The sequence below is a fragment of the Sciurus vulgaris genome, assembly GCF_902686455.1.
Source record: "Sciurus vulgaris genome assembly, chromosome: 3".
NCBI classification, from domain to species: domain Eukaryota; kingdom Metazoa; phylum Chordata; class Mammalia; order Rodentia; family Sciuridae; genus Sciurus; species Sciurus vulgaris.
The window spans coordinates 109,819,780-109,832,890 of record NC_136463.1 but is presented as its reverse complement, the minus strand read 5'-3'; the positions used below and the strand labels follow the sequence as shown (position 1 = coordinate 109,832,890).

The 13,111-nt window shown below is 32.4% G+C and overlaps 1 protein-coding gene across 2 annotated transcripts in view; it reads right to left on the bottom strand.

Moving 5' to 3' along the window:
• Positions 1-222: 222 nt before the first annotated feature.
• The window catches only part of KCNJ3 (potassium inwardly rectifying channel subfamily J member 3), a 142,227-nt gene continuing 129,338 nt past the window's right edge, over positions 223-13,111 (bottom strand). Inside the window, exon 4 of one of the 2 annotated variants that reach the window (XM_079134479.1) lies at positions 223-3,509. In XM_079134479.1, the coding sequence (XP_078990605.1) occupies positions 2,923-3,509 (587 nt within the window). In that variant the 3' untranslated portion in view covers positions 223-2,922. The remainder of the gene's footprint in view (positions 3,510-13,111) is intronic. The other variant, XM_079134480.1, reaches the window with a different exon arrangement.

Here is a 13,111-nt window from a genome sequence, read left to right as displayed (position 1 = left end):
CTCTGATTTGAGCTCTTACAACTTCCTGAAATGGCCATACTGAGATTTATTTTTTATTCATTCAATAAAATGAGTAACTTTTCATTGCTGAGAGACATGTCATGTACAGAGTGTACAGATGTTACATGAAACAACTTTAACAAGAAGTCTTTCAGGTTGAAATATATGAAACTGAAATAATTTTTCTTGGACTGATCTATGTTAAAAAAAAATGAGCCAAAAGAGAAGAAAAGCAATTCTTTATTTTTATCCAAATATATCAGATTTTATAATATAGTTTCAACAAAAACTTTACCATATATCATCCAAACCCAGGACATTATAGGAGTGAAAGAGAGTGCTACTAATAATTACACAAGTACAACAGGTATAAACTGGAATATTCCTGGGTAGACCTGGATCTGTGATCAACCTAGAAATAGGGGTTAAACTGCAATTACATGCAGAAATTGTACCTTTCCCACACATGTGGAAAAGATAAAAGAATACCATTCACTTTAATTAATCAATTTTGGCAAAAGGAGATCCTCCTCATCAATCAGTTCTCTATCAAAGCACTACCCATCTCCCAAAGCTAGTCACCTCTATTGAAATACTCCATTCTTACTTCACACAGTTATTTGTCATTGTTACCCTGTTTTCATTCTTTTAATTGACATTTTGATCAACTGAAATTGTCTTGTTTGTTTTTTGTCTGTTTCTTTTCCGCCCTCCTACTGGCATGCAGTGTCCATGATGAGCAATGACATCCTCTGACTTAGTCATGTTCAAATCCCCAGGAAGTTAGAATTGCCTAGGACATGGAGGCATGCAGATTTTTTTGAATGAATGAATACATTCAAAGAGTTTGTTTTTGGTTCTTCTTCTTGGTACCAAAAACAAATTTAAATGACTCTCCAAAGTAAATTATGGCTCTGTTTAGTTTTAAGGTGTTAGACTAAATGATCTATGCAGTTCCTTCCACTGCTAATAAACATAGTATGCCACGCCTCTGGGCCCCTTTCTCTGCTACTATTTCACTTCCTACATCCAGCAAATAAGAAAGTTTGGTGATCAAGGGGTAGGGCCACCGCTCTTTTTCACAGTGGATGAATATTCAAGGTTGATCATTTTGCCAGTAACAATTCCCTGGTATATGTTTGCACCTACAGAATTTGGTTGATATAGAGGTAGCCAGAAGATATTATTATAGTTAATGATAGAATCATTGATGTAATATTTTGCCAATAATAAAATTATCACAGGATTGCTAAAAAATAGGAAACGATGGGAGCCCAAACCAGCCATTAGTGATTTGCACATTAATCAGAAGTGAAGTATTTCTGTGCATAAGTAGATTGCAATGTCCAAAGAAGTGTCGTAGGAAAAGTTATAATATTCTCATAAGGAGCACTTCTAGCTTTTCATAAAGAAAACTGCATTCCAAATCTTTATTTTGAATGTGTTCTACTGATCAGTAGTTTTGATTCCCAATAATATGTATGACATTGGAGTTAAAAATATAGTACTGCTAAAATTGTTTAAGGACATTGGGGTTAGAAATATAGTACTGCTAAAATTGCCCGGGATCCAACAAGACACCAATAAAATCAGTGTTCACCAAGAAAAACTGTGTGTAAGTTATCTTCAATTCATCTAAATTTAATTTCTTTCAGGCATGTCCAAACAATCTTCCTGAACTACAAGTGACAGGTCTGGGATAGTTCCTTAGGTGAGGAAAAAGTCTCTCCTCTTAAGACAAATATCATAAACAAGAGAACAGCATAAAAAGAGACTCAATTAGACATACATATTTTAAGCATAAATATTTATCATTTGGTTCATTGCCTTATTGTATTCCCTTAAAGATAAATTATTGGTTTTTTAAATAGATAAAAGTTTCAGAAAAAGAATAAAAATGTTTCCAATTGGTTCTGTTTGAAATAGGGACTATGTCATTTCACACAGATAATGATATATTCAAATGTAACCTGACTACTGATCATTACAGTGATTCAGCATGTTTGTTCAGAGCTCATATTTGTATGAGATCATGTACAAAACAGATTTCCAGATTTTAATTAGTCCAGGAAAGGACTAATTCTCAAATTAATCAGCACTAATTTCTCCCCAGTACTAGCAACTTTTAAAAATCATGAGAAAATTTCAATGATATATACCATGTACTGGTATGCTCTAAAATTTACAAGTCAAATATATAATGGTTATACTTTTGCAGGGCTGTAAATAGCACAAACTTTTGTGACCCTCTCATGATAAAACACAATTGAACCCTCTATGACCTTGAACAGCAGAAAACATTAAATCAGATTTTAAAATGACAAATAATTTAAGGCTAAAATATTTGGTATTAATAATTAATGCCAGTAGCCTTCCTAGTCTAATAAAGTAAACATGCACAAGAACTACAACCTTGAACAAAACATCACAATTTTTATCAGATATATATGTATGTATGTATGTGTACATGTATATATATATATATTTGCATGTATGTGTGTGTGTGTGTGTGTGCAGTTTTATCACCCTGAAAGCTATCCACTCTTGTTTGGCTTAATACAAGTGTTAGAAATGATAGGGAGACTATCTCTCCTTTAAATATATATTTGTATATATTTTCCAGAATATACAATATAAATATGACATATATAAATCATGCCATAAAACTAAATGCAAAATTTTCACATTATTGCATGCTTGATGTGATAATACATGCCCATTAACAGCTTCCTTATGATGTTCTCCCTTCCTAATTTTCCTTTCTGCACAGTAGCAATACTTGGGAATAAAGAGTTCTCAAATATGCTAATTAGACTGGGGGAGAAATGATCTTTCAAATTTCTTAGGGAGAGTTATCTCGTCAGCCAAATATTGGACTATTACTAAATCAAAACATTAAATAATGCCTAAGGGAGTGTTTTGTTATGTGAAACGATCAGAGTTCATTTTTCTTAATTTGGCTGGAAGATTCCCTTCCATCCTGGCTGCTCCTCCTGCCATCTTTTGAAGCTTTGGTGGCAAATCAGCCACAGACTGGCTCATGGGATCAGATAACATCTTGGTGGTTTTGGATACCAGTTTTTCTTCAGAGTTTCCAGGAACCGAACTTATTCGTTGAAGTTTCATGGGCAAATCTCCCAAACTGTAGGCTTTTTCTGAAGTTGTAGAACTCATCCTCAAGAGTTTTTTAGGAAAGTCTTCTCTACCAGTAATTTTCTGTAGCTTAGATGGAAGTTTTGTGCTAATGTCATCTAGTCCATCTAAGCACTCCACAGAATTATGTCTTTCTTTGCTGTTAGTTATGGCTGGTGCTATTAAAGGGGAGGACATGAGAAGCATTTCCTCTTGCTCTTTCACACTGTAAGGTGGGGTGGGAACTTCAAATGTTGCATGGAACTGAGAATAATCAACTTTAAAGAATCCTTCTTCTAGGGATATTACAGGAAAAAAACGATGACCCCAAAGAACTTCATCTTCTGTGTATGATGTTCGAGCTTGACAAGTCATTCCTATAAACAGAGAGAAAACTCTTGATAAATTATGCTTAGTGGAAGCACATGGAAAGCAAGTTACAGAATTCAATTTGCTCACATATTTATCTAAGTAGACTAACTGATAAAGTAGGTTAGAAATTTTATTGTGCATGCATATTAGCTTTGCTACATATACCTTTTTCTATTGCAAAAGAGGGTGCTGAACTGCTCATGTTTGAAGGGTAATACATCATCACATAATTCATTGTTTATTATCTGTAAGCCAAAAGCAAAAAAGACAGCATAGCATACTTTCACAACATATGTGTCTCTATAAGGAGCTAAGTAGACAAATTATGTAATCATTTTCTGTCACTTAAGGAGCAATGTGAGATGCAAAATAAATGACTTTGAATCCAAACTTTTCCACTATGTAAACTTAAGAAAGATTCTTAACTGAGCATCACTTTCCTCTGATTAAAGCATGGAAAACAACACTTGTCTCATGAGTGAGCATGAAAATGAAAAACATATATGAAAATGTAAAATATGTGATCTACACATATTTGACTCTTAAGAAAGAAGATCTCACTTTTTTTCCTCTTCATACAGAGAAAACTTAACAAAGGGAGGTGAGAGTACCAAAGTTAACTCCTGCATGTATTTGTTACATGAATAAAAGATGAACAATATTTCTACATTGGAGAGTGGACAGTCATTGTGGTGGTTTTATCCTATTGGACTTTCAAAGTCCAAATGAACGTTTCACTCAAGTTTCAGAAACCCATAATGCTAAAATCAGTAATCTGGGTCACTTGATGTACCAAATTCCATTCCTGCTCTAAGAGTTTTTGGAACTGGATGCTGGATATCAGATGTAAAATTTTGCTGTTTGTATGTTATGTTGCTTGAATATCATTTACCTCATGGTACTCTGATTTACTCAATTTTGCTCTCTTGAAAAATCAGTTATTTACTTTGAGTTACTACCAAATCAGTCAGTCTCTGAATTCGCATTTTGTGAAGACTGGAAGTATATGAATGAATTAAAAACACATCAAGTTTCAGTCTTAGTCAAAAGATATAATTTTGCATAAGTAGTAAAATTCACCACCTTCTTCTACCTTTACTATCAGACCTCTATTAAAAGCCATTAAAATGTATAATAAGAAATTAATTAAAAACCATCTCTGTAATAATTATGTATACTTTAAATAAGTAAAGACAGTCTTTTAGCATTCATTACAATTTTCCCTATCATGTGATTTATTTTTATTGTTTTTAAGCCTGACACTTGGAATAAAGGGGTATTCTGGCTTTTTTCTTCCTGACTAGTAATCACATACAATACCTGCAGAAAATTAGGATAAAATATATAATTAAAAGCCACACTGAAGATAATTTAAAATTTTCACTGAATCCTTTCAAACTGTTGCCTTGTGAATACTGTCACTTATATATCATGAAAGAATTAGTTATAAATACATACCACCTTTTTAAGGTCAGTTAACAATAACCACAAAACTTGTGTTGAAGATAAATGCTATCATGTGGAAGGCACTGTGCTAGATGCTGTCTACTTTTTTTCTAATCCTCAATATGGTTCTGTCAAGAAGATATTCTTCCCTTCACTTTATGGAATCTAGTACTTGAAGAGGTTAAATCTCTTGGCCTTCCATGGGCACAGATCTAGTATGCTGTAGAGAAAAGATGTCAGTATCATTCTCATTTCTGTGTGTGGGGTGGGGCATGCGAGAGCACATGCCTGTTGTTTTTTACTCTGTCATAATGCCACTAATATTCTAATTAGGAACCTGATTCTAAACAATTTATCACTTTAACTCTGCATGGACCAAATATCAGTCTTCCATCATGTCAAGAATATCCCCCAGAAACATTCACGTATGAAGATAATGTAGTTTAAAAGGTTATTTGTAAGTTTTGTAAAACTTACATAGGCCAGTCATCATTTTGTATTTTCAAACATTTTTTGAGCCTCTGACTAAATATTTCATAATAAAAAATGAAAGAATGCTGCCTTATGAGAAAAAATATAAATTGAATTTCTTGATATATTTACTTGGTTTTTATATTGAAAAATTTAAAGATAGAGAAATGACCATAGAATAAAGAAACTTATGCTCCTGTCCACTAACATATAAAATAATAAAACAACGTTGAAATACCCTTTAATTTCTCTCCTAAAAGTACTGCTTGATGATTTCATAAATTCACTTTGTATAATTTAAATCAAAGAAAAAGATCATAAACATATATTTTTGATTTTAAGTAGTAGTATTCTCCTTGCAACCCTATTTTGACTAAAAAAAAAGTTTTCCTACTTCATTGGCAATTGATGACAAGCAGAATTATCTGAAGAGAAGGGATATACCTAATATAGTCCAGTGTTTTGAAATGTAAGACATGTTTCCCAGGGTTTTCCTTTGACAAATGAACTTTGTTAAATTATTTCTAACAACAGAATAAATATTGGAACAAACTTGATAGTGCCACCACTATAACCCATCTTTCTGTAACTGTTTGGCTTTTGTTCAGGGATGCTCATGAAGCACAACATGAACACCATTGTGGGAAGAATGTTCCCCAGCCCCTTCCTTTTCTTCTCTGTTCCCTCCCTCATCCAAAGCAACTTTGTACACTGGGTATACAAAGTTTAGATAAAGTCTCTGCTTTTCAGAAGTTATCGATTGTGTGATATTTTCTGTGTCACTGGATCTAGTGATTATTTCATTTTAAACCAGATTGTGTCCATCTCATGTGAATGACAGAAGAAACAATGGAGAATAATTGAGTTTGAGGTGTTTCAAAAGTTTGATTAAGGACATGTCACATGGAGATTCTCTGTCATTTTCACTTTAAAGGATTTCAGATGTGTTCTTTGACTGGACATTGAATTAGGTTAAAGACATGAACTTAGGGTGGTGTAAAGGCAGAATCAGGAAAGGGAAATGTCAAAAATAAAGAGGTTAGATTTCCCTGTCTCTGCATTTCAGACATACTACTGCTGGAATAATGCACAATAAACAACAATGTATACCCTTTTTAATCCTTGAATCAATGCACAGAATAAATCTTTTTTCACAAAGTGTTTTTCATCTCAAGACTAAGAAGTCCCAGCTATTTCCAGTAGCAGCATCTGCTGCTTTGCCAGTTTCCACAGAGATGAGCTCATGTTGATTTTCACCACATTTGTTCCAGTCTAGAATCTGGTTAAAACATGCAAACAGTCAGACTGCCAGTTAAGAGGTGCAATCACATAGTACCCTTTGAATAATGGTATTCACCTGCATTTACTTTAATTCAAATGGTATTTTAGTTATGACCCTAAACACAGCTTATTTAAAAATGATTTGAATTAGAGAAAGAAATATAGGGTAAAGCACTCAAGAAGGAAGAATTCTATCATGCATGCATATTCTTAGAAAACATAATTATATCTACTTCAAAGCTTCTCAATTGAAATTTGCATTTTATTTTTTGTGCACCATTTTGGAATAGCCTTTGCAAAAAGAAGTAACTCTCAAGTATGTATCTTAGCTCATTGTCTAAACAGTGTACTGGTAATCATAGACATTTTTCTATTATCCAATTTATAAAGCTTCTACATCATAACCTATGTATTGATTTCAAATTAATAATAACCTGAGGTGAAATCAGATTTTAAAACTATGATGTCTGAAAATTGGAAATGTCTATTATTCATGTACTTATATCTAAAGTATGAAAGAAACAGCAGAAAAGGAAACAAAAATTAAAGTGCTAGCAAAATTTATAGGGAAAATTCACACACTGTTAAAAGTGATTTTAGTTATCTAGTCTTTTTATTTTGTTTTGTTTCGCAGTACCAGGGATTGAACCCAGGAGCACTCTACCACTGAGCTATAGCCCTAATCTTTTTTTTTTTTTTATTTTTAACTTTAAGACAGTCTAAGTTGCTGAGGCTGTTCTACAACTTATGATCCTCTGGCCTCATTATCCTGAATCTTTGGGATTATGCAGCACACCACTGTGCCCAGCAAGTCTTTTTAAATAAACTCCAAGTTTTCACACTTAGTTTCCCTTGCCAGTAGAGATATTTAGGCAGAAAACACTGAGAAACCCAAAATGTTGGAAATATGAGTAATGTAATTTTTTCCCTATGATTTAAAATACTTTGAATGCTTATAGCTGAAAATCAAACAAAAATTTCTGATATTCAGTGATTTGTAAGTATAATTTCCTACATTACTAATGCAGGACAAATTACTAATATATCAAACTTTACCACTTATATTAATTCACTAATTTTCAGGAAGAACAGGAAATACAAGCAAAGCCTGATGTAACAATGAAAACAGGTCATCTTGATCACTGCTCATCTTGATCAAGGTCTAAACACCAAGCACTTTCAAACCCTTAGTAGGTCTATAAGCAAACCATTGTTACTTCTAGTTTATAAAAGACAGGCCCAGAGGTAAAACTTTCATAAGTTATTTAGTAGTGGAATTGATAAAAACAAATTCGTGTATTTTTCAATTTTCTAATTGTTGTTGCTTCACATATCAGTGGAAATAAAAAAGTTAATTTCATATAGGAGAATAGAATCCTCACCTTCCTTTCAGTCAAAATCATATGCTGATATTTCACTAATAATGCCTGTGGGTATTTTAATGTGAACAAACATTTGAATACTTGTTTCTACTGTAAGTGTCATAACACCTTAATTACTTCAAAAATCAAAGATCTGTAAAGTTAAAGTTAAATTTTTGTAAGATTTCTCCAATTTTTAACCTAAATTTAAGTTTCTCTAGATCTTATTCTTGGCTTCTGATAAGCCTCCAGAAAACAACTCAAGGTAATCATGGACAATCAGCAATGTGGTATGCTGTGGTAGTAACTAGCAGGGGGTGGAATTCAAATTTTTAAATTAATACTATTTTTCTTATGATATAAAATCAAATATTCAGTAAAGTCATATAATAATAATGTTTGTATAGGGGTATGTGCCAAGTGTTTCTCTAAATTCACTACTCTGTGAGGAAGAATGTTACCCTATTCTCATATTCTAGAGGGGAAAACTAAACCCACAGAGAAGTCAAAAAACAGTATGGTCACATAGAAGTGCTGAAGCTGGAATCTGAACTCCAGAAAATGGGTTTGAGAATTCATGCTCTTTTTTTAAAAAAGTTGTTAATTCTTTTTATTATTTTTTACAGACTGCATTTTTATTCATTGTACACAAATAAGGTACATCATTTAATTTCTATGGTTGTACACCATGTAGATTCATACCATTCACGTAATCATACATGCACATAGGGTAATGATGTCTGTCTCATGCTCTAAATCCCTTTATTTTTACTCTACCAAGTTGTATTATGTATTTGAAAGAAGGAACAGGAGAGAGGTAAGCATTAGAAATATAGTCAATGAATACTCAAAGTGTCAGCTTTGGATACAACAGTGAAGAATCCATGATTTTGTGGTCAGGAGGGTCCAATTTGATACAACAAAGACAAAAAAATCAGGCAGAAAGAAAATGAGCATTTTTATAGAGATAACACAGGAGGCATTTGCAGGGCTCCATGGAGAAAGTACTTTTGTTCCTGAAAATCCTGGAGCCACATTCCAGTTCTACTATCTATGCTTTTTAACTTTGGGAGGGTGTCCTTGCTTTTCCTAACCACATTTTTTTTTAAATTAAAATAATAATTGTACTTATATCTTAGAATCATCAGTATGATTTTATGACACATTGAAACATGTGAATAAACATTAGTTATTAAATTTACAGTAGCTCTTATAATGGGTAGAAAAAACATGGAGCAAAAAAAAATCAGTAAACTTTAATAAATTAAGTAAATAAGTGAATTAATTTTCTACTGATCAGGACAAAAGTTGTTTGCTTAAGTTCCCCTGGCTATTGGTTAAAATTGTTAAATATTAATGGTAAAAACAATAGTGAATATATTAATTACATATTGCTACTTAAGAATGTGCCAGAAAATAATAAATGAAAAATAAAAGTAAACATAAAAAGGACTGTGGCAAACACTGTGCTATATAGAGTTTATGAATTTTATTTTGTTTTATCATCATAGAAACACTGAATCAGATTTTATTATTTCAGGGACCCTGGAAAATTCACATTAACTGAACAGCTGAACTCAGTTGATAGCCTACACTGAATTCTAAGCCTATGTTGATACTCAAAAACTTTTCTACCTTTGATTTTTCTTAATGATAGGATACTGAAAAATAAACAGAATAAAAAATTAATAATATTTGTATATTTATATATGTGTGTATGTTTTTATACGTATGCATATTTGATGTTATTAAGTAAATTGCACACTGTTCATTTGTAGTGTAAGATGATCCATATTTCTCAATTTCTCAATTATCTTCCTGAGAAAACAAAACCTTTAGGGATTTCTATCTGATTAGAAACAAGGAGATGCTACAGGATAATAATAGTTGATATTCTAGTGTTCAAATGAAGCAGGTAATATAAGGCCTAGAGGTCATTTGCACAGAGGACATAGCAGATGTCCCATCTAACACCAAGCACTGGATTCCTGCTCCTCTGCTAATCAAGGTCCTCCATTAATTAATGTGTCTCCTTGAAAAAACAACAAAAAAACTGATCTCTTCAAGCCTCAATTTTAACATCTGTAATTCAGGTCCATCCTCCAGATTTCACATGGATATTGTGAACATTAAACGAAACGAATGAAATAACATATTTTTCCTCCTTAAATCTATCTTCTGTGTTTTTTCTTCAATTGGCAGTTGTTTTTATAACATTGGGATCAGCATAAGAGCATCGCATGCAGAGCATGTTGTATATCACAAAATAATTTCCTAGTCTACCATAAATATTGCTCTAGAGATTATTGAATAAGATTGTAGCTGTTTCTTTCCTAAAGTACATCCAAAATTTTACCCATCCCCCAAGAAATAATATCTGTGAGGATCACTTGGCATTCTCTGCATGCTCTCTATTGTACTGAGCTGAGTCCAAATTTAAACTATAAACTTTCTGAAGAAGCTTATGATTTTATCTTGTTTATAAAACATAAAGACATTGTGTACTCCGCAGTTCAATAATACTAAGGTTCCTGGCATCAGGTTCTTTTGGGATACAGGTTGCAAAGCCATTAAGAATACATAAATCATTTCTAGAAACTGCAGTTTTCAAATAGATGGAATCCCTTTAAAGCTCAACATAGTCTGCTCAGACAGACTTTTAGAGAGAAGTGGAAATTTCTGGCATACATTCAACTCAATATTATCCTCTATTATTTACAAGCACTTGGTCTTACAATGTGTTCTCAGACATCAGTTTGCCATTATTGCTCAAGCTAGGTCAAAGAATTCTTAAAAAAATCAAAAGAAGAAAAATCCAATTATATTTGTTAGGGAATAAAACTTCATTCAGAAATTTAGCAACACATATTTTGAATGTAATACTCTAGGTTTCTAAGTTCTCAGAAAAAAGAAAAAAAAAATAGATTTTTCACAATGACCTGCAGAACAAATTGCTACCCTTCCCCAAAGGAATATTAGTGCAGATCCTAAGGGCTAATGGCAGATATAAAATATAACGGGAAATTGATGCTGAAAATATACTAAGAAGAGACAGAATAATATTAAGCAGTGTAGCAAGGGTTTGGGGTATAAACTTGAGATTGTTTCTGTTCGACCCATTCGATATAAGACCCAGAGCAAGTTATTTAAATTCCTGAACCTTAATTGCTATTTAATATGGATAGTAATAGGGACAGTAATAAATAATTCATAAAGTTATTATGACGATAAATGTTACAACATATTTATGGGACTACCCTATTAGCCAGTAAATAATAAAGGCTAGAACATTAATAGCTCTTTTTAATCATCATTATTACTAGGGTTCTAATTAATTAAAGACCAATTTAGATATGCTTTAAATCATTCTTTGGTGATCATCTCATGTTGTAGAGTCCACTCAAAGCAAATGGAATAATTTCCCCCTTGTTGATCTCTGGGAATCTGCACAGACCACATTGTCTCTTCTTATCTGGAGAGTGAGGAAGCATGTATCATTATACACATTTTGAAATAAGTCTCTTTCCACTGTCAACCTGGCCTGCCCTGAACAAACGACACTTAACTTTATAGTAGCAACTACTTTTCACAATTAATTTCTCTACTATGTTACACAGCACTATTTTTACCTCTCCACTGTCACTTCATATGGAAGGATTATAGAATCTGCCAAATTCATTTTCAACTGTTATCATTCCCTGAACAGTGAAAATGTTTCATTCTTAGCTCAACCTGTTTTTTGCTTTCCCCTATGGTACCTATTAAAAATATGTTTCCTTGCATTATGAATTATAGAATCTAAACAAGAGCTACCTTAATCCATTCATGCTATTGTTTTTTCCTACCAGGATGTGATTTTAGTTTCCAAAACACCATAATTGTAAAGGTATAATGTAACCCAGTTGCTGTTGAAGGATCTCCCATGTATTCAGGCTCACAGCAGAAAAGGTTGTTTTTCAAAAGAAAAATATAATAACTTTCTAACTTAAACACAAATGGAATATCTTTTAGGTAATGCTGGCATTGAATTCTGTTCAAGAACATTATCCCTAGTCATAAGAAAAAGTCTTTTGAAGTATTATCTAAAACAATTACACGCATGCCAACTTTTTCTAAATGTTACAATTACAGTAATAAAATGCTTAGATTAATACCCATTTTAATAATCATTTCTAAAACTTTTATTTAAAATGTCATGCCTTGCAATCTGATGCTCATACAGAATAAATAAATATTTTATAGGCATCTTCCTAATTTCTTTAAAACCTTGTTCTAAATTGCCATTATAGTTTCATCTCTTAAAAACTTTATAATAATAACAATAACACATAATGAAAAATATTTGCCAGATTATAAGGGGTTTTATGCATATTATCATATAATTCTCCCCACTTCCCTATGAAGAACTATTTTTTTTCATATGTGGGATAAAGATACTAGCATATAGAATACTGAAATACCTTGTCCAAAATCACATGACATGAGATAGTTGTAGTCAACATAAAAATGAAGTCCTTCATTTCAGAGACAGTTTTTTTAAATTCTTGCTATTCTGCTATACTTATCTTGAATGATGACTTTTCCATTAAATAGAAATACCATTTTCCACTCATATTACTTAGTCCATGCTACTTCAAAGGCATAGAATGTTTTTTGACCCCATTTCTTTGACAATTCCTCACATTCAGAGCACAAATGAAATGAATTTAATTTTAACTTATCATCTTTTAAAATGTCATATTGTCCTCCTCACACATGTACTTGCATGTATAAACATACACATTCCTCACTAGGCACTTTAAATCTCCAATGATATATATATTATTAACTTCTATCAGTAATAATATTCAACATTTATTAATTTATTAAGCATCAGCCTTCTGCTAGGCATTCTTTCCAGTGCTCAATACAAGGTGCTACAACAGTGGGGTGAAACATCAACTCTCTTGACCTCCATTTCCCCTAAATTTCATAAGAAAGTTCTTACTCGTTTTATCTCCTTAGTAGCCAGCACTGTGTCAGGTATTAGGTAATCCGTACATGCCTGA